Genomic DNA, 22842 nt, shown 5'->3' on the forward strand with positions numbered 1-22842 from the left:
GGCTTGAAATCCATCCAATCACAGTGCTCTGTGTCATTTTACAAGCGTGGGAAAATTCCAAAGAACTTTCCCACGCTTGTAAAATGACACAGAGCACTGTGATTGGATGGCTTGAAATCCATCCAATCACAGTGCTCTGTGTCATTTTACAAGCGTGGGAAAATTCCAAAGAACTTTCCCACGCTTGTAAAATGACACAGAGCACTGTGATTGGATGGCTTGAAATCCATCCAATCACAGTGCTCTGTGTCATTTTACAAGCGTGGGAAAATTCCAAAGAACTTTCCCACGCTTGTAAAATGACACAGAGCACTGTGATTGGATGGCTTGAAATCCATCCAATCACAGTGCTCTGTGTCATTTTACAAGTGTGGGAAAATTCCAAAGAACTTTCCCACGCTTGTAAAATGACAAAGAGCACTGTGATTGGATGGCTTGAAATCCATCCAATCACAGTGCTCTGTGTCATTTTACAAGCGTGGGAAAATTCCAAAGAACTTTCCCACGCTTGTAAAATGACACAGAGCACTGTGATTGGATGGCTTGAAATCCATCCAATCACAGTGCTCTGTGTCATTTTACAAGCGTGGGAAAATTCCAAAGAACTTTCCCACGCTTGTAAAATGACACAGAGCACTGTGATTGGATGGCTTGAAATCCATCCAATCACAGTGCTCTGTGTCATTTTACAAGCGTGGAAAAATTCCAAAGAACTTTCCCACGCTTGTAAAATGACAAAGAGCACTCTGATTGGTTTAAACCCACCAATCAGAGTGTTCTTAGCCTAATTGCAGGGCGGGGCAAGGCTTTATAAGCCTTCCCCACCCTGCGGAGCTCAGTCTGCGCGGAACCCTCCATGGGTGAAGATGGATTCTTTTTTTTGCGCTCGTTTTTTTTTTTTTTTAATTGCGTCGGTTATTATGGATTTTTATTTGGCCTTTTTTGGGGCTGAAGAAAGAAGATTTTAGAAGAAAGAAAACATCGAATGGTAAGTTTTTTTTTATCTCATTTTTTTTTTTTTTTTACAGGTTTTTAGTTAATGTTCCCCCCTCATTATTTTTAGGGTGAGGGGGGTAGGTAGGGAGCTAATTTTTTTTGGGGGGGGGGAGGGTTAACTAGGGTCCCCCCCCTTTGTATTTAGGGCCCCCACCCACCGCTCAGGGGTGGGGGCCGGGGGGGACAATAGGTCCCCCCCTTATTGATAATTTTAGGGCCCCCACCCGCCGCACAGGGGTGGGGGCCGGGGGGGACAGTAGGTCCCCCCCCTTATTGATCATTTTAGGGCCCCCACCCACCGCTCAGGGGTGGGGGCCGGAGGGGACAGTAGGTCCCCCCCCATATCGATAATTTTAGGGCCCCCACCCGCTGCACAGGGGTGGGGGCCGGGGGGGACAGTAGGTCGCCCCCCTATCGATAATTTTAGGGCTCCCACCCGCCGCACAGGGGTGGGGGCCGGGGGGGGGACAGTAGGTCCCCCCCCTTATTAATCATTTTAGGGCCCCCACCCACCGCTCAGGGGTGGGGGCCGGGGGGGACAGTAGGTCCCCCCCCATATCGATAATTTTAGGGCCCCCACCCGCCGCACAGGGGTGGGGGCTGGGGGGGGACAGTAGGTCCCCCCCTTATTGATCATTTTAGGGCCCCCACCCACCGCTCAGGGGTGGGGGCCGGGCGGGACAGTAGGTCCCCCCCCTTATCGATAATTTTAGGGCCCCCACCCGCCGCACAGGGGTGGGGGCCGGGGGGGGACAGTAGGTCCCCCCCTTATTGATAATTTTAGGGCCCCCACCCACCGCTCAGGGGTGGGGGCCGGGGGGGACAGTAGGTCCCCCCCCTTATTGATCATTTTAGGGCCCCCACCCACCGCTCAGCGGTGGGGGCCGGGGGGGACAGTAGGTCCCCCCCCATATCGATAATTTTAGGGCCCCCACCCACCGCACAGGGGTGGGGGCTGGGGGGGGACAGTAGGTCCCCCCCTTATTGATCATTTTAGGGCCCCCACCCACCACTCAGGGGTGGGGGCCGGGGGGGACAGTAGGTCCCCCCCTTATCGATAATTTTAGGGCCCCCACCCGCCGCACAGGGGTGGGGGCCGGGGGGGGGACAGTAGGTCCCCCCTTATCGATAATTTTAGGGCCCCCACCCATCGCTCAGGGGTGGGGGCCGTGGGGGACAATAGGTCCCCCCCTTATTGATAATTTTAGGGCCCCCACCCGCCGCACAGCGGTGGGGGCCGGGGGGGAAGGAGAGTAGGTCTCCCCCCCCCCCCCTTCAACCACTATTGTGGACAGTAAGCGTCCCTGTGGGTTCGGGCTTCGGGCTGTCAGCTGAAGCCACGCCCACAGCAGTGCTGACAGGCTATCAGCACACAAAGCGCGTTCACAGTGCTTTGTGTGCTGATAGCCCGTCTGATGTATTCACCCAGAATGCATCGGACGAGAGGCCTTTTTAGGGCCTCTGAACTCGGAAGTCCCTCTGGTGGCCGTCTGATTGACTGCAACAAGAGGTGTTCCAAGCTTTCAATGTAAACACTGCATTTTCTCAGAAAATACAGTGCTTACAAGAAAAAGGCTCCGGGTAGCTGTAGCACTCACCTGAACAACCTCATTAAGCTGAAGTTGTTCAGGTGACTATAGTGTCACTTTAAAAATATATTAGAGATATATATTAGAGAGAGATTACAGCAGAAATAGAAATAATCTTCTAGAAAGAAAATAAAAAAAAACACAAAAGGAAATACTTGTACGTAGGAAAATAGAATGTATTATTATTACATATTATTAGCATTCTATAATCATATAGAGGAGGGAATTTAACAATAAATGAGACAAGCGATTAAAAATTTTGACAGGAACAATGGGTTGAGGAGGACCCTACTTGAATGAGCTTACAATCAAGTGCGATATATTAACACAACAGTGCAGTATGGTGGATAACAACCAAGTGACAGGGTAAGACAGTGGCTGACTTGGAAGGTGAGAGTGAAGTAGAGTGTGGACCTACTAGTTATGTTGAGAGAGTAAGAGATAGGTTTGAGAAGTGACAGTTACCCTAGGAGGCCATAGGCTATTCTGAAGAGATTGGTTTTAACCCCTTAAGGACACATGACATGTGTGACATGTCATGATTCCCTTTTATTCCAGAAGTTTGGTCCTTAAGGGGTTAAAGGACTGTGTAAAGAATTGCAGACTAGAGGTGAGGAACAGAGCTGCCATAGGAACAGAGCTGCCCGCAAGAAGTTCTAGCAAGCCAAGTACAAGCATAGGACAGGAAAACCTCACCGGCAGAGAGGAGCGACCAAGAAGGAGTGTACATTTGAATTGGTGAAGAAATGTTTTAGGGCGTACAGTTTTAAGAGCTTTGTAGGCTAGATTTTGAATTAAATCCTATAGGGTACAGTAAGCCAATGTAATGTTTGACAGAGGGTTGTGACATATTAGAGGAATGACGGAGAGAAAAATCAGCCTGGCAGCAGAATTCATTACCGACAGGTGAAAAACAGCATGAGAGACATATCAGAAGACAATGACATCAATGCAAGACATTTATGAACTACCTCAATAGTAGATGCTTGGGTAAGAACTGCATTTTACAGTTTCCCAGCGACCAAATCAAGAAGAAAACGTTCAAAACCTGGAAAGCATTAACAGGCACTATGCTAGAAAACCAAGAATAAATGATGTACCATAGAAAAGATGTTATATATGCACGACCAAAACTACAAGATTGTAATAAATGCACTTGATGGGATTTAGCGTTCATTTTGTGTTGGAAAGATGACTCCAAACACAGGATTCTAATGAAATGTAAAGTAGAATATTATTGACCTGGTACTTACCATTTGGAAAGAGTGTGATTTTCAATAGCTGCGTAAGAGCCAAATCTGTGCTCTTTAAGAAAGTTTTTCCCATGTTTCCCAACAAACTCTTCAATGGCCTGACCCCACCATCGTGCATGTCGGTAGCTGTTACATTTTAATATCAAACTTCTGTAAAATGAAGGAAAGTTTTGTGTGCGTTTATTGTAGTAAGCATTTATTATATATAAATGTTTAAAAAAAAAAAAAAAAGTAAAAAAAAATTGGATTAAAATTTTTCTCTATTTCATTGGAATATTAGTTTTGGAAATTATGCATAAAGAAAGCTAGCAAAAATAATACATAGTAATAGTAAGTGATAGTAAAGTATCTACATTAGGAATTACAGTGTAAAGGGTGAAAAGGACTTTATACAACATTGACCAGTAGTATCACTTTTAAGCACATGTATGGAGAAGTTCCTATCATTCACATTAGAACGTAATTCAGTGTGCATCCACTAGAACGCACTGCGGTGTGTGTAGACGAACATTCTGTATATGACTTCTGTCCCTGATTTGGTAACAAGGGGAAGTGTGGTGGGAAGGCTCACCCGATGCACGGTCTATGGAAATAGCAACTATTTGCACATATAGATTATGAGTGATAAGTTTCCTATGAAAAAGGCTGACTATTTGGGGCAAACGGCAAATGAAAAATGAGGGCATATTAACATTATTCGTTATTTTTTCAAGCCATGTAAAAGGACACCAATTATGTACTATTATATGCTAAACTTACCTGGAAAGATTGTCGACGCGTAAACCATATTGAGTCTCGGTCTCTTTCTTTCCAATCTTAATGCTAAATGTCTTGTCCACTAATAAGACAAACGATATGGCGCCAGTGTCGGTCTTCATGTAGAGGAGGAAAGAGTCTTTCACAACCAACCACCTAGACAATGATATAAAACAAAATCATTCCTGCTTATCATTTAAAAAGGTATGTAAAGCAAACAATGATTACTCGGACTGGGAAACACACAACTGTCTGAAAGGAATACTCTTGGCACAATGACTTAATTTCAATGAAGATATCATGGTACCCCCAAATTTGTAGACTGCCCCATCTGCTCTGACCCTTGGTTATCCAATAATGTGGAATAAAATGTAATTAAAACAAGCAATAATTTGTGAGCGTGTGTGTCTGTGTGTGTGTCTGTCAGTGTGAGTGTATGTATGTCTGTGAGTGTACGTTTGTCTTTCATGGTGTGTGTGTGTCTTTTATGGTGTGTGTGTGTGTGTGTGTCTTTTATGGTGTGTGTGTGTCTGTCTGTCATGATGTGTGTGTTTAGGTGTCCAGCCACCCACCGATCACAAGGGTATGGTGTTATTACTCACTTTTTATTCCCACGATGTGCTGGTCTCCACGCGACTGGCCCCACCTCTATGGCCGAGATCAAGCTTGATGATCTCAGCCAATCCAATGCCTTCCAATAGGAAAGTATTGGGAGGCAATTTCACATGTGCTGCAAAACGCTGTGCTAATCAGCATCTCCACATAGAGATGCATTGAATCAATGCATATCTATGGCGAACATTTACCGTCTCCATGCAGAGCGTGGAGATGCTGAATGTAGTTGCTTCACGCTGGGGTATAGTGTTTACATTGAAAAGCCTGCATAGACAGGCTATAGACACCAGAACCACTACATTAAGCTGCAGTGGTCCTGGTGACTAGTGTCCTCTTAAGAATTGTATTTTTGTCATTGAAAAAAAAAAGCTTTGTAAGATTAAAAAAAAAAAAAAAGAATAGGCTACTAACCTTTTTAGCTGGCTCCTAGATTTATGGCAAATTTGTCAAACCCTGGGTTAACTCCAGTTTGAAGTGGCCCTTTAAAAGGTCATAAGTGTGCACAAGGGTAGAGTGTCTCAGCTTCAGAGAAAAAAAAATTAAGCACATTTCATAATAGGAGCAATGTTTTGATACCTTTTTGACCATCGGTAGCAGACGCTTCCTTGACCACAGCAGTTTAATCCAGGGATCCTGTGGCCACCGGATCTTTTCATGATCATACCTTCACTAAATAAAACACAAGCCAATGATATATTAATGTGACTGTAGAAACATAGAATATGCAATATTCTACAGTGACCTTCGATCCTTCACCCACAAGACTTTTAAACTTTCAGTGTTACAAGGATCATTGTAAAACATGCAACAGTGTCAAAATGTACAGTGTTATTCATGAAAGTAAGAATTTAAGGTGATTTGTAAGTAAATTTCACATTTAAGGTCAAAATAGCCAAACTGGAAAAACTATCTCAGTCAGTTGTGTTTTCCATTCAGCTACTCTGGCCTTAAATTTGAAATTCACTCTGAATTCACCTTTTCATTTTATTGAATAACCTAATAGAAACTACTCAAGACTGAAAACAAAGTCTGGATATTGTAGATTACAGGTCAGCTTTGGCAAGCCTGTGAATCTATTCTTGATTGCTATTGAATTATATTCTAGATTGCAATAGCCATTTATAGCTGTATGTAGATGTACAAAGGTTTACCCAAGCCTGATAAAAAGTTACTATAGACATCACTGCCACCCAAGAGTAATGGGAGTTTCACAGACCGGTAATAAAGTAACTATGAAACTCCAGATGTTTATTTCAACCTAATAAGTGGTCCTACATTTGGATGAGGAAAAAAAAAACACCAACTGAAACTGATTATTACTGATAAATGACAGCAGACGAAAATGCATTTATATTGTACATTCTTTACTTTACTTTCTGCGTTAATTACTAAACCAGTAATTGTTCAAGGATGACAGGTTTTTGGACAAAATGGAAAAAAAAATCTCAAACTGAGCTATATTAGGCAACTTCCTTGTCAATTTTCAAAAATTCCTAGTTTAGCAAATAAAGCTGACATTGGAAAATTTGGGGTTGTAGGTACAATAGGTTACAATTATCTGGCTAACAGAGGTATTGCTATCATCCAGACAAAACCTCCATATCCCTAAGGCTCTACAGCAAGCATGTCAAACTCGCGAGCCACGAGTACATGCGGGTGTTATAGCAGAGTAGGCACCTGCTTTCCCCATATTGCAGGTGCCTACTCTGCTAACACTTACCCGGCCTGGGAGGAGGGCCGCGAGGGAGCTCAGCCTTCCTGCAACTCACTGCTCCCTCGCGCACGCTGACTAAAGTGAAGCCGGGTGCCGGAATATTATGTCATATTCCAGCACCCGGCATCAGTGGAAGCAGGAAGGACCCCAGGGAGATGCCCCACATCGGCTCCATAAGGTAAGGAGCAATAAGGAAACGTATGTGTGTTTAAGTGTGTGAGTGTGTGTGTCTGTCTGTGTGTGTGTGTGTCTGTCTGTCAGTGAGTATGTGTATGTGTCTGTCAGTGAGTATGCGTGTGTGTGTGCAGCCCACATAAACTTAAACCTTGTTTATGTGGCCTGTGCCACACTTTGAGTTTGACATGCTTGCTTTACAGCTATTGAACTAAACCTCGAATTACAGCTGTTTAACTACAGTCAAACCTGAATAAATTATAGGATTTGTAGTTTAAAGGGACACTATAGTCACCAGAATAACTACAGCTTAATGTAGTTGTTCTGGTGAGTATAATAGCTCCCTTCAGGCATTTTCCTGTAAACACTGCCTTTTCAGAAGAAAGGCAGTGTTTACATTGCCCCTAGTGACACTTCCAATGAGCCACTCCTCAGATCGCCACTGGAGCAGCTTCCTGGCTCAGGACTGCACAGTAATCAGCCCTGCCGTTCAGCTTCGCCATGCTCTGCATGGAGACACTGAATTTTCCTCATAGAGATGCATTGATTCAATGCATGTCTATGAGGAAGTCCTAATTGGCCAAAATGGCATTTGGCCACGCCCCCGTGCTGATTTTAGCCAATCCAACGCTTTCCCTATACTTATTTTAGATATTGAATATATGATACTTTGAGAGACTTCTAAATATTTTTTCTGCAGTCCTGTAATCTTTTAATATGTTCTCCCTTACACTGCACAATTTCCTCTAACAGTCAGTACTAAACAACGTCTGCAATGCCTTGTAGACAGAATACTCACATGCCCTTGGGTCCAAGGTCGTGGATAAAAGATAGCTGATTGACCTCAATGAATTCTCTCTGGAAGAATAAAACATGCAATTATATACTTTCCCACACTGGGTGCATATTTGTGTTTCCACAGGCTTAAACAATGATAATAAGGAAACACTGCTGAGCAAACAGCAGTAACAAATTAACGTTATTAGAAAATGATAGGAGTCCTGTTGAATAAACTGTAACAGTAAAATAGACTTCCCTATTAAGACAGGGTCAGGTAAACTACAAATGGTATGCTGAGTTAAGGTTAATATTTCTTCAATGTTCAATAAATTGATGCAATTGATTTTGACTGAAATTGAATTAATCCAAATGGCGATTGAATTAATGGCGATGCATATAAATTTCACAACTCTGAATTGCCATATGGTCAAATTACGAAATGCAAATGATAACAGCAATCTACAATCTATTTTGTGATTCAGAATTCTGTGTATGACGCCTAAAAAAAAAAAGATAGGGAATGCAGAAAAAAAATGATTTAAAAATGATTAAATGCATTTTTCTGACATTTTCGGTTGGTCCAAATCGTTTTTCCTGAAATGATTGCATTCGACATTGGTCTGAACAGAAACATGGACAAAATTCAGTCCAACCTAAACAATTTGTTTTCAGATGGATACAAGTAAAACAATTTTTTTTTTTTGTGCACAAGCATCACTTTCCCCTACACTGTGAAGTATACATTAGGTGGCTGAAACTAGGACGTTTTGGTCCTGCCATTATTGCATGGCAGAGACTGATGGGATTTGTGAGTTATGTTAGTAGATTTAAGTTCGTGGTTAGGTATTAGGAAGTTAGAGATTAGGTTAGAGGGATTAGGGTTAGAGCAAGCATATCAAGCCGTGAGTACATGCTTGGTGTTATATCATAGTAGGGACCTGCTTTCCCCACATTGCAGGTGCCTACTCTGCTAAAACGGCCATCGAGGGAGCTCAGTATTCCTGCTCCTCCTGTAGTGAAGCCGGGCGCCGGAATTGGACGTCATATTCCGGCACCCAGCATCACTAAACCGCACAAGAGAGCAGTGAGGAGCAGATAGAAGATCCCCACTGGACCCCAGGGAGAGACATCGGCTACCAAAGGTAGGGAGCAATAAAGAAAATGATGTGTGTGCAAGAATGTGTAAGTGTGCATGTCTGTCAGGGTGTGTGTGTCAGTGAGAGTGTGTGTCTGTCAGTGTGTGTGTGTCTGTGTGTCTGTTTGTGTCGGTCTGTTTGTGTCTGTCTGTGAGTGTGTGTGTCTGTCAGAGAGTGTGTGTCTGTGTGTGTCAGTGAGTGCGTGTCTGTCAGTGTGTGCCAGTCTGTGTGTCTGTCAGTGAGTGTGTGTGTGTGTGTGTGTGTCTGTCAGTGAGTATGTGTGTCAGTGAGTGTGTGTGTGTGTGTGTTGGTCAGTGTTGCATTGGCTGCGACTGGGCAGTGGAGTACCTGGAGGTGCATGGAGGCATGCAATGCCACATCACATTCCGACGTGACATCGACGTGCTCCACCTTCACAGGGTTTCAAGAAGTAGCCGGGTGGATCAGATTTGGCTCAGGGTGCCATTTGGGGTATACCAGAGGCCGGACTCCGGAGTCGCATAACAGCAGTGGCAATGTGAGTGGAGTCTGCTTGTTGGCTAGAGGGGGGTGCTGGGATTTAGTAGCGGCAGAGGACTGGGATTTAGTATATGGGGGGGACTGGGATTTAGTAGAGGGGGGTGCTGTGGTTTAGTAGGAGGGTGCTGTTGTTCTTTTTTACTCAAAATAAACCTTAGTTTCTATAAAAATGTAACATGTTTTTTTTTCTTTTGCGGCCCACATAAACTTAAACCTTGTTTATGTGGCCCGTGCTAGACTTTGAGTTTGACATGCTTGGGTTAGAGATTATGATTATTAGTCTGACGTAATGGGATACTATAGGCATCAAAAGAACTTTAGCTTAATTAAGCAGTTTTAGTGTATAGATCATGCCCGTGCACTCTCACTGCTCAATTCTCTGCCAGTTTGTGGTTAATTGTGCCTATCTGTGCAGACTTGGCCACACCTACCCTAGCTGTGACTCACACAGCCTGCATGAAACAAATTATTTCATTATCGATCAGTCGTTAACTTGTTTAGAAGTTTTTTTTTTTACCTCCTGCTCTGTAAATTGAACTTTGATCGTACACAGGAGGCTCCTGCGTGGTCTAGAACAGCGGTTCCTAAACTGACGTGCACACGGGGTGCTGCGGAATGTTTCCCCGATGCCATGATTATAGCACTGGGGAAACATTCCTGCTCAACAAGGACCCAGTCGAGTGCCGCGGTCATTTAAGACAGCGACTGGGCCCCTGTAATGTTGGTCGACTGGGAGGAAGTGACAGCCTGTCACTTCCTCCCAGCATCCAGCAGAGACAGTGCAGGAGGGAGAAGAGGCAGCCGCAGTGTGAGGGGAGAGGAGCACGAAGAGCTCCAGACCCCTTCCCTCCCCCCAGCAGGACCAGGACTCCAAGCCACTCTCCTGGATACACAAGGTAAGCTAACAGTAGGATGGCTGGAGATGTAAAAAAAAAATCACTTGTGTGTGAGTGTGTGTACGTGGGTGTGAGTGGGAGGCATAGGGTACTATAGTGCTAGGAATACAATTTTGACTTCCTAGCACTATAGTTTCCCTTTAACTAAGCAAAGATATTTACTCTTTAGTGAATATACATATCTGAATAGTGACTGAACCATGCAGTATATTTTTAATGGCCTATTTACATTTCCATTAATCTCCCAGCAGCATATATATATATTCTACATACATTACCTTTTCCCAGGTTTGTAGAATAAACCCTGTGGAAGGCTGAAGATCTAGTCCTGGTGCTCTAGAGAAGCAGTGGAGATACGTACCCTACATAGATCATGGAGAGCTGGTATGTGATTATATTCTAAAACCATGTCATTAGGGAACAGGAGAAGCCCCCCCAAACAAAGAAAGCCAATAGAAACTGACACCTTTAGAGGCAGATCGTTAATAACGAAGAACAGATAGTTGGAATATTCGTTCCATGTATCTCATGTTCAAGGCTGCTGTATGACGAGATGTGAAGAAGGTGTGAAATTCTAAAAGATATGTAAAAACAATCATATTTTCAACTTACTGTTGCGTGGTAGTTCCTGTACATGGGCATTTTTAATAAAGCGTTTAAATAATCTTCAAGTTGTTTCTGAAACACATAAATCAGAACAAATCTGTTTAAGCCCAGAAAACGAAGTCCCATTAAAAATCAACTGCACTGCAGTACAAGGAAATTACATTTTACCAGATTTGTCTTTATTCCATCTTCATGAATTGTTATCTTTTAATCAGCAACGTATTATATATTTTAAAAAATATCGAGTGTGTACAGCGGTGAGAATGTAAATGCCAATTTTTATATAGGGACTATAACTTGTGGCTTGGTGAATGGTGTCGGGAGCAAGGATTTGGCTTTGTTTCTTATGGTAGCTCTGTTTGGAATAGAAATAAACCGGTTAAAAGAGATGCTTTGCACCTTTCTTAAAAGGGAACGGGTGTTCTCATTGAGCAGTTCAGAGGTGTTGCTAGGAATTATTTAAACTAGGAGGGTGGGCCAAAGGGTTAGAAATCATCAATACAATTGCCCCCCAAAACAAGGACAAGAAGTGCCTGTAGCAAGTGTGTTAAAAAATGATAACCTTAGCGTCATGTCTACAAATGCTCGCAGTTTAGGGAATAAGATCCATGAACTTGCGGCAATAACACAGAGAATGCAAGAAAGGGGGAGGAGTGACCCTGTATGTGAAGGATAGCATAAAATAAAATCTAAAAGATAGATATCAGGTGTATTGAATAACAAATATTTGGGACTGGCAGCTACATACATACACAAGCGTCTAAAATTGAGTGGTAGCTCAAACAAGTATAAAAAAGTATGTGCGCTCAGAAATGAATATATCAAAAAAGGACTATTGTATATACTGTGATTTAGCACTTGTACAAAAAATAGATATATTTATTTAAAAATCAAACAAAACATTGAATCAAATAAAAAGTTACAATGTGTGCATGGATCCACTTTAGTGAACAATGTATCAATCAACTTTCTCTATATAATATGTAACACAATACAAAGTGTAATACAGATGCTAATCTGTCACCTAACTCTGTGTAGAGAGTACAAAGTATCACATACGGTATCAGAAGCAGCTGCCAAAAAAACCACAAATAAAAAACTTATATATAAAAAATATAATAGAACTAAATGCATAAACAATAATAAAAAGTACCTGCCTCGGTGTGGGCCCCCCACCGAGGTGATAGAGGAAAAAAAACCCCAGAAAAAAGGGAAGGGTATTGAAGAGGATTCTATGCCGCCGGTATCCGACCCACTTCAAAAGGGGTCCGTCGAGGAACGGTGAGATGCACCGCGGTCGGGATCTTCGGGATAAAATCTAACCTAATACAAGTTAGTGAGGTGAACATGGAGTCAGTGTGGGTCACGTTAGAATTTGGTTATTGCACAGTAACTCGTGTAGGTGTGATTTATATGGCCCCCCGGACAAATATAAGAGTTAGATAATCTAGTTGAGGAGATAGCTTAAATGACAATGAAGGGGGGAAGTTATCTTCATGGGTGACTTTAATCTTCCTGATGTGACCTGGAAAACCAAAATAGCTGCTTGTGCCTGGAGCACACATATTGTAAACTCCCTACTGGGATTGTCTCTAAAACAAGTCGTTGAGGAGTCAACTCATAATGAGGCCATAATAGATTTAGTGTTAACAAATGGAGATCTAATGATCACGGGTCAGTGTGATTTAATATAATGGAGTCACACCCCACAAATAAAAGTTTTAGATTTTAGAAAACCACACGTTTACAAAATTGGAATATGCGTAAAAGAGTCATTATCAGACTGGAGCGGTTCAAATGGAGTCCAGGAGAAATGGGATTATTTAAAAGTTGCACTACCGAAGGCAACAGAACATTGCATTAGGCTTGTCAGTAAAAGCAAAAAAAGTAAAGAAACCACTGTGGTACTCCACACAAGTGGCCAAAATAGTAAAAAAAAATTAGAAGTAAGCATTTAGTAATTAAAAAAAAAAACAAAAAAAAAAACCCACAGTGAGAAAGATAGACAGATCTATAAGATTAGGCAAAAAGAGTTATAAGAGCTTCCAAAACACACAGAAGAGAAAATAGCACAGTCAGATGTGGTGTACTAGCAAGAGAGTTAACAGATTTATTTAACCAATCATTGTTAACAGGAGTAGTCCCAGAAGATTGGAAATTAGCAAATGTTGTACCCATTCACAAGAAAGGTAGTAGGGAGGAGTCGGGCAACTATAGGCCAGTAAGCCTTACTTCAGTAGTGGGGAAAGTAATGGAAACCATGTTAAAGGATAGGATTGTTGAACATCTAAAATCACATGGATTTCAAAATCAGAGACAACATGGGTTTAGTTCAGGGAGATCACGCCAAACTAATCTTATTGATTTTTTTGATTGGGTAACTAAAATAATAGATCAGGATGGTGCAGTAGACATTGCTTACCTAGATTTCAGTAAGGCTTTTGACATTGTCGCACGTAGAAGGCTTATCAATAAACTGCAATCTTTGAGTTTGGATTCCAATATTGTTTCACATTATTGTTGTATAGGTTAGGCAGTGGCTGAGTGACAGGCAACAGAGGGTTGTAGTCAATGGAGTAAAATAAGCATGGGCTTGTCACCAGTGGGATCTGTACTTGGACCCATTCTCTTTAATATTTTTATTAGTGATATTGCAGAAGGTCTTGATGGTAAGGTATGTCTTTATGCTGATGATACTAAGCTATGTAACAGGGTTGATGTTCCAGGAGGCATAAGCCAAATGGCAAATGATTTAGATAAACTAGAAAATTGGTCAGAGCTGTGGCAGCTGACATTTAATGTGGATAAGTGCAAGATAATGCATCTTGGACGTAAAAACCCAAGGGCAGAGTACAGAATATTTGATACAGTCCTAACCTCAACATCTGAGGAAAGGGATTTAGGGGTGATTATTTCTGATGACTTTAAGGTAGGCAGACAATGTAATAGAGCAGCAGGAAATGCTGGCAGAAGGCTTGGTTGTATAGGGAGAGGTATTAGCAGTAGAAAGAGGTGAGTGGTCATGCCATTGTACAGAACACTGGTGAGACTTCAATTGGAGTATTGTACGCAGTGCTGGAGACCGTATCTTCAGAAGGATATTGATACCTTAGAGAGAGTTCAAAGAAGGGCTACTAAACTGGTTAATGGATTGCAGGATAAAACGTACCAGGAAAGGTTAAAGGATCTTAACATGTATAGCTTGGAGGAAAGACGAGACAGGGGGGATATGATAGAAACATTTAAATACACAAAATTAGAGGGCCTAAGGGTTCAAAATAATATCCAGAAGTATTACTTTACTGAGAGGGTAGTGGATGCATGGAATAGCCTTCCAGCTGAAGTGGTAGAGGTTAACACGGTGAAGGAGTTTAAGCATGCGTGGGATAGGCATAAGGCTATCCTAACTATAAGATAAGACCAGGGACTAATGAAAGCATTTAGAAAATTGGGCAGACTAGATGGGCCAAATGGTTCTTATCTACCGTCACATTCTATATTATATATATATAGTAATGAATTTGTGCATTTAATATAAATCAAAAGAACATGCATTATCCCATCCTGCACTTTTTATTTGCTTCTGCTTCCAGATAAAATCAGTTTACATTTTTTACATTTCATGTCATCTGGTTTTCTTTAGGGAAACATTAAAGCCCTGCATAATATTTCAGCAGCATTTTTGTTGCAGGGAAAAGTGTATGTATTGATTTATTTTGAATTGCCTCTACGAGTTGCATGATACCAGTAAACATGAAGGAATGCTGTGGGGGAATCAAACTTTTTCCAGGGATCAGCTAGCCATTAGTAGTGAACTCGAACGAGAGATACAGCATTATAGCAGTACTGCATGTAGGTAGAGAAGGATGTGGTTCATAAAAAAATGAAACATTCTATCATTCTGGAAGATGGAATATCTGATGAAGAACCGTTAGGGCCAGCTGTGAAAACACAATTCCTATTTTGCCAATCATACACAGGCCACATTATTAAATATTTACCCTTCTGCTTGAGGACTGTTCTTCTCTGATAATCTCGGTGCTACGAGGTAGATTCGGCATTGCCCTGACATCTCCTCTCTTCACTGTCTGCCTTCTTACTGTGTGGCTGAAAACAATTTAAGTTATGAAGTGACCTTCACCTGCCAAGAATTTTTCAACCTTAAAAATAAAATCTACACTTTTTTAATGCATGGGTGTTCTTTTTTTATAGATTTACACCATGCTCCGTTTCATTAATGAAATAAAGTAAACTCACATCGTCATGTGTCCTCACTGAGAACATCATGATTAATGATCTCTGGTCCAAACCATTGCTTCTCACTGAGATACATTGCTGCCAATCAAATGCTTCTAATTGTTCAAAGCAAGTGAAGCAGGTAGGTGAAACTAAGGACATTTTTTTTAAACTGTACAACATAGGGATAACTGCTGATAACCCCTAAACCAATTCAGCATGCTGTAGTGTTCCTATAACTAGCTCTCTCAGAAAAAAAAAGTACATACCTCCTGATTGGTATTGGAATTCGGATGAAAGCTTTGTACCGAAGAAGTTCTCTGTGAAGATCTTGAAAGTGCTTGAATTTTCTCTTGACTTGCCATGTAAACTCCCCATGAGTTAACTCTATTGTGTAAATATTTATAACAGGAGCCTGAAATAAAACATATTATACATGAAAAGAATCCATGTTACAGAACTCATATTAAAAAGGTGGTATTAAGTTGTCTGTGCAAGTTGATTTGATGACGTGTTGGTAAACAAATAGTATAATATGAAGTAAAAATGAGTAATTAACATAACATATAACACACCAAACAACACAAACAACACCACATAACTTCAAATTTAATTTTGCCCCATATCTGCAAGTGTGACAGTGCCTACACAGATAATGGTTCTGCCATCCGCACAAACATTTTCTGCTGGCACCACTGGACAACCATATGAAGGTATTTCAGCAGGTTCAATCAGCGGTGTAAGACTTTAGACATTGCGCTTGTAGTACTGTAAGTGCTTTCTCATTTTTGTATGTACGCATGTTGGGACGTTAGACATCCTGAAGTTGTGGACAACAATGCCCACATTCCCAAATTAACCACTGGCTGCATGAAATTCTTGAGGGCCACTCTCGTGTATTGTTGGTGCCTTCCATTGAAGTCCAGGCTTAGGGGTGGCAAATACCTTTGAGGCTGGAGCTTTCATTAAGGAGGACTAGAAATATGTTTTATATGTGAGCCTCCAGAATGCGATTTAAATGTTTAATTTCATGTGTTGGAAATAGTTTTCGTACATCTAAACACAATCTCTGCTGTATGACATGAAAGTGAGACATTGTGCCTTGAGCTGTTCGAGTATTTTGGTACCCATACTACTGAAGCATTTAAACTAAAGTTTCAATTCAGGGAACATACCAGTAGCACAAGAGAAGCAAACTGCTTGTCACCCAGTGTGAACTGCGTATGGAGATTACCACCTCAGAGCACAAGCTACTTAACACTTACAGACAACAGAGCAGTGAAAGAAAATCTCTATAAACCACTGTTAAATACCAAAACATATTATTTCAGGTCAAACACACTTACAGAGCCTACACGAGATAACTGTGAAGCCAATGAAGACTTTCTGGCTTTTAGTGAAACATAAAAGATAATAAAAGATAAAGGTTCGTACATAAATTCATGCAGACTAGTAAACAGACAGATATTGGTGGCTGGAAACAAACACTGGTCAAATATAGTGAATAATGTGTGAAGGAAACAACTAGATCAGTAGTATTTAGAAAATTGGGCAGACTACATGGGCCGAATGGTTCTTTTCTGCCGTCACATTCTATGTTTCTATCATTTGGATTCTGCTACTCAAAACGCAAGTCTTTCTCACCTTGGACGAGGAAGATGAAGCAAAACGTTCCATTTCTAAAACTCTGACTTTAATGGGGAATCCCACCAAGTATGCCTGGAGATCAGGCTCTTTGAAGCCTTTTGTTTTGTAGATGGCAGAGAATGGAATGTAGGCCCCTGGGAAACAGAAAATAACATTCAATATAAGAAATACCACATGTGTTGCGTGTTCCAGCAATAGTTTTGAATACCATTAAAAGAGTTATTGCTGTATCTGAATCGAGTTTCTGAAGCACTGAGCATGGTATTGTAACAGAAGGTATTATAAAGTTTTATGGGAAATTAGTGACTTTGAGGGATAGTGGACATTGAATAGTTTGGAAATTATATCAAAACCCAATATACATGTATCACCTGATGCATGCCTCACTGTTAAGTTTCTTTATATTACATGATATATTTAGGTTGGGGTTAATGTAAAAGTTAGGATAGTATAAGAGTTCATGCTTATTGTTATTGCAGGAGTTAATTTGTAGTGTAGTATGTTAGGAATGAAGTGAATGATTTTTTAGTAAAGGCAGCAACAGGGAATGCCTGCCCCAGCTCTGTCTAAGATTAGTGTGAATTATAGTCCCTAATGAGAGTTATCTCAGCAGCCATTATTCATTTTGTAGTTGCAAAAAGTACATACTGAAAAAGGTTTTTTTTTTTTTTTACCTATCTGTCTGATGACAACAAAACAAACTGGCAAAGTGTCATACCTAAGGGTGGGCTCTGAATCTGGCCCTGGTACAATATGACCTCTTGAGGAATCTTGCTGTTCAACATTGCAATGTATATATTAACTTTGGAAGAAAAAAAAAGTAATGTGCCTTAGCATGTACTCACCACTCGCTTTAGGGTCATTTGCATTGTCAGAATCCACTTCCTCCCCTTCAAAGTGGAGTTCCCTGGAGTCAAGGTTTTCTATAAGATTACTCATGTCTGTGGCAAGTTTCTTCAATGTAGAAGAATCAACTTGTCTTTCCTGTTTCAATGACATGTTGCCAGAGAGGCCTGTAGATAATGGAATAAAATATATAGAGATATATATTGAGTAATATAAAACAACTAATAAAAAAAATAGATGCACATTACTTTTACTCTATTTTATATTTTTAATTAACTACATGTAAAGGTTGGAATTTTGTTTTTGTTTTTTATAGTAAAACAGGACATTCAGAGCTATTATAGTCAATCTGCCGGGTATATGCATCCACAGAGAAATCAACTATTATGTATATATATATATTGTGAGGATTAGGGCACTCACTTTTATCCCATTTCTTTACAGAAAAAAAATCAAAATTGTAATGCCTTGGTGCACCATGCTGGAACCGATAAATAACAAAATATTTATGCAAGGAAGTGGGCACTCGTAGGTCTTAATTAGTTGAAAAAAATAGCAGTTTGTGTAGCGTCAACGTTTCGGACCTGCTTTCGATCCTTTCTCGAGACAAATTACACCACGAAAATACACCATATATACATATAATGCAAACAATGAATTAATTAGTTTACTTGCTCAACCTGTTTGTGTCCCTCCACCACGAACCGGAAACTGTAAATTTACCGGAAGTGCGTGATTAGGTGTGTAATCTAGGTGTGTAAAAAGAGTGACAGCTAGAAATTTGGGCAATGGGAAAAGGTTCTGGGGGGCTGGGGGTTAGAAATATTCAATACATTCTATTTCACCAGTGTTCGTCCTACCCGGAATACTCGGCAGGGTTGTGAAAAATCCTTGAGTGACTACAAAAAGCCTGCAGCAAGACTTGATGGCAACAGTCACTGACATTTCAGTGAGCGCAGTAAGGCGCGCATTATATGCAGAAGGTTTCCATGACAGAACTCCAAGGTCGGCTCCAATATGCTCAAAATCATATAAGTAAGCCAAAAAAAGTTTTGTGATTCTGTTCTGTGAAGCAATGAAACACAACTGGAACTTTTCAACCCAATGGATCAGCGGTATGTCTGGAGGAAGAAGAATGAAGCATATGCTGAAAGAACTCTCTGCCTACAGTTAAGAACGGTGGTGGCTCAGTGATGCTCTGGGCTCTTCTGCATCCTCTGGCACTGGAAATCTGCAGTGTGTGGACGGCAAGATGGATTCATTGAAGTATTTGGAAATACGAGGAGAAAACGTCATGCGGTCTGTGAGGAAGCTGAAACTTGGGCGTCATTGGACCTTCCAACAAGACAATGATCCCAAGCATACCTAAAATTCCACCAAGACTTGGTTGTCCTGGAAAATTCTACAGTTGCCATCACCGTCACCTGACTTGTAACCCCATAGAAAATCTCTGGTGGGATTTGAAGAAAGCGGTTGCAGCATGCAAATCCAAGAATATTACTGAACTGGATTATTCCCCAGGAACGCTGCCAGTAGCTAGTGTCTGGTTATGCATCTCGTTTGCAGCAGCCCATAACAGTAAAAGATGCTGTTGCATTTTCAGTTGAATTTGGGGAAGGCACTTGAAAAATGTGTTGTGTGTTGAGCTATTTCAATTGCTTTTGTTTGATTTGTTCATTGCAAACAGCTGAAAGTCTGTACATTTTTACAAAACACTAACAGACACCAACAGGAGTATGTGCACAACCTAGGTGGCACTTCTACTTGAATCTTGTAAAATTGTGTAAACTATACATTTTGGATATAGTGCTTCTGTGGTTCAGTATTTGTTCTTTTAAGTTATTCTTCTACGAAGAGTCCAAGTACAGATTGTGGGTCCGTTAAGGTGAAATAATGTTAGTACTGTAGGAAATTGGCCATCTTTTTAGGCATTACATAACATGGAAATGTTTCCCAATATTTAAAACATGTTAATTAAAGCAGAAACATTGTGTTCAATGAAGCATGACAACTGCTGCACACTTTTCATGCATGGAGAGATATGTAAACTCTCAGGAGAATAGATGGCCTGACCATGTCTTTACAGCTTTTATTCTACATATGTCCTTTATTGTACGGAATAGCAGAAAATAGAATTCTATATAAAAGCCAAACAATCTTTAGTGGAAAACTATAAAATACAAACAAGAATAGAAAATAAAAGCAGCTGCTGCAATGTAGCGTGAGATAAGGGGAAGGTAGTTTTCCTTGTATGATTTAAAAACTGCAAATCATACATTATCTGCTAAAAAAGAGTTAACAATCTTCACCCTTATCCTAACAACCACATGTCAATCCTCAATCTCACAGTTCATAGACAATCATATCTGATATCTATATAGACTCTAAAAATTCCAACATTTATATATGGCGATGCCGATACGATAATAACACAGCAATGTAGCTTGCCATCTATATGTTGCTTAACTCCTTAAGGACCAAACTTCTGGAATAAAAGGGAATCACGACATGTCACACATGTCATGTGTCCTTAAGGGGAGAGACAAAGGTAGATTCAGAACACCTTCCATAAAGTCTGGAATCAGTAGAGAAAATACTGAAGGGTATTGATGAAACTGGGTATTCATACATGAGGCTCACATTTAGAGGAGCAGAACTCTGTCCCCTTTGACTTGCTCCTAATCATCACTTGAGTTGCCTGATACAAAAAGTGTCAATAAAATTTGTGTGTATGTGAAAGAACACATTTAATAAAATCCAAATACAGAGAACAGGACTGGAAGTAAAAAGGAGGTAGATAATACGGCACACACATGTGCATATGTAAAAACATAAAGCAGCAGGGCACGGCACCAAAACCCTCGGGCACATGCTTACACCAGAACACAAGAAGCACCGGGATTATAAACCAAGCGACACACACACATCTCCTACCTGACTGAAACCCCGGCGACCAGCGCAACATGAAGCACATCACCCCAGTTGAAGCAACATCGCAAGCGGCCATGCGGCTGCACAACACGGAGGGAACTACCGGAGCAGACCTCCGAGCCGGAGGTCGCGGGGTATAGGCTGAAGCGACCATCACGTTGCCTCACAGGTATTTCTGGCCTAACTGTTCCAAACTCTTGCAACAGCGGAATACCAGGACTCAGACGACTATAAATGGCCAAATGTAGACTATGCCCCCATGCCATCACAAACTTGATGTCCAGCTACCCATCAATACAACAGCATGCATTTATGTTTAGACTGCGTAGTGTTGTTACACTATACTGTAGGCAAGACATGGCAAAAATACTTGTTTTTATTGCATCATAGCCTACACAAGAATAGCATAACCTGCAGACACATCACTCACGACCCAGCTACTGTTACATTGCAAATCATAATGCCACACTACAACAACACTAGCAAAGCCAACCTAGCAATATTAAGCGTTGATCACCTTAGTATATTATTCTAACGATTTCACTGTTTAGCCAAGCCTGTTATAACTATATAAAAATGTGCAATGTCTCATGATACTATCAAACTTATGAGCATCTTCAAACACGCTGTGTGGCGTATGTCAATAATATGTAATAAACTGCACAACAAAAATAAAGAATAAAAAAACAAAAACCATAAAGCAAACATAATAAAATAAATCTGTGCAGATTTCATAACGGTTTAATTATAATCTGCATGTTCAGCTTTGTTAAACACTGACCACATACACTTATCGGTGCAGATATAAAGACTGATCACATTTTACATCATCTTGAAGGGTTATTGAAGAAACACTATGATGTTACGAATACAAATCTTAACCCTCCCCCCTTTCCCTTGCCTCCCTGCATTATTAATATAAATCCATTTTTTTTTCCTTCTTCCTCTATCTTTTTCACCCACCTTTATACCTATTCCCCTTTCTCTAACATTATGTCGGTCCTTACTCAACTTTGTTCTAACATATCTCTTACCTTTTATCAGACATGTTCATTCCCGATCGTCCATCAATCAAAAGCTAACAGGTTTACAGTGCCTGATGTAGCCTACACCGTAATGGTCAAAGTTGGACTTCCTGCGCTTACCTATTAATGCTTGCTAATGTGTTATAAATCCATAGGTAGTTCGTCATTATTGTTTCTTTTCTAGATGCCCCACCATGGGGGACCTGTACTAGGTCCCTCATTAATTGCTTCGGTGAGTGGAGAGCTTATTTTTTAGAACAGTGAGCAGCCACCGGCAGCTAATTTTTTAGCAGACATGCCCCTACTGGCAGCATAGCGAGTAGGGGCATTCGGGAGATTCTAATCTCCCTTACGCTATTATGGGGGTCATATTGACCCCTATAGAGTTAGGGAGGACATGGGGGAGTTTGGAAGTGGTGGGGAGCACTGCTCCTTGCCGCTTCTATTGTTACATATTACAAGGAGGGAGCTGCGAGCTGCGAAGAGGTCTTAGTTCATTCATTTGAAATGTTTATCCATTCATTTGTATTTCTGACGAATGTCTAGACAAAATTACAGTCCGAATGCTCAAGTGTTTAACTGGGCATGCACGGGAATTTCATGGCGCTATCTAGTGTGGGCAGATGACGTGTCCCACAGGGACTTCATCTACCCACACAAAGACTGCGGGACCTAGGGCATAAAATAAAGTTATTAAAAAAGGTAAATATAAAATGTATTGGAGTTGGAAGGGGAGTTAAAAAAAACAAAACTGATGCGGCCATGACAGTGCCGCTTTAAAGAAATATACGGCTGAAATTTAGCCCATATTCAGAAAGGGAGCATTAACAAAATGCATAGCAAATTCCACACTATCTACATGTACATTTAGACTATGTAAAAGAAATTATAGAAAATGCATATAAGCACAATCATATACATATACTTCATTACTGACAAACTGAAGTTCTGCCAAGTCCAATTAAATTTTGAAACTCTAAAGGGATATGGTAGGTTCCCAGCTGACAAGGACGTGCACTTAGTTCATATGTCAGGTCCACTAAAATTGAACTCCACGTCACATGATATCAAAGGTATAGAATCCTGGTTTAAGATTACCATCAGAAATGTGAATACAAGCCAA

General features: G+C 40.9%; 1 protein-coding gene across 3 annotated transcripts in view; it reads right to left on the minus strand.

Moving 5' to 3' along the window:
• Positions 1 to 22842, minus strand: part of PLD1 (phospholipase D1) — a 179337-nt gene that overhangs the window by 52336 nt on the left and 104159 nt on the right. For all 3 annotated transcript variants that reach the window (XM_063442682.1, XM_063442681.1, XM_063442680.1), the window contains exons 2-10: positions 17763 to 17930; positions 16915 to 17051; positions 15540 to 15685; positions 15036 to 15141; positions 11041 to 11106; positions 7897 to 7955; positions 5786 to 5878; positions 4598 to 4750; positions 3839 to 3988 (exon numbers count right to left, since the gene is read on the minus strand). In XM_063442682.1, coding sequence (XP_063298752.1) covers positions 3839 to 3988; positions 4598 to 4750; positions 5786 to 5878; positions 7897 to 7955; positions 11041 to 11106; positions 15036 to 15141; positions 15540 to 15685; positions 16915 to 17051; positions 17763 to 17916 — 1064 coding nt within the window. In that variant the 5' untranslated portion in view covers positions 17917 to 17930. The remainder of the gene's footprint in view (positions 1 to 3838; positions 3989 to 4597; positions 4751 to 5785; positions 5879 to 7896; positions 7956 to 11040; positions 11107 to 15035; positions 15142 to 15539; positions 15686 to 16914; positions 17052 to 17762; positions 17931 to 22842) is intronic.

The sequence above is a fragment of the Pelobates fuscus genome, chromosome 2 (assembly GCF_036172605.1).
Source record: "Pelobates fuscus isolate aPelFus1 chromosome 2, aPelFus1.pri, whole genome shotgun sequence".
Taxonomy (NCBI): domain Eukaryota; kingdom Metazoa; phylum Chordata; class Amphibia; order Anura; family Pelobatidae; genus Pelobates; species Pelobates fuscus.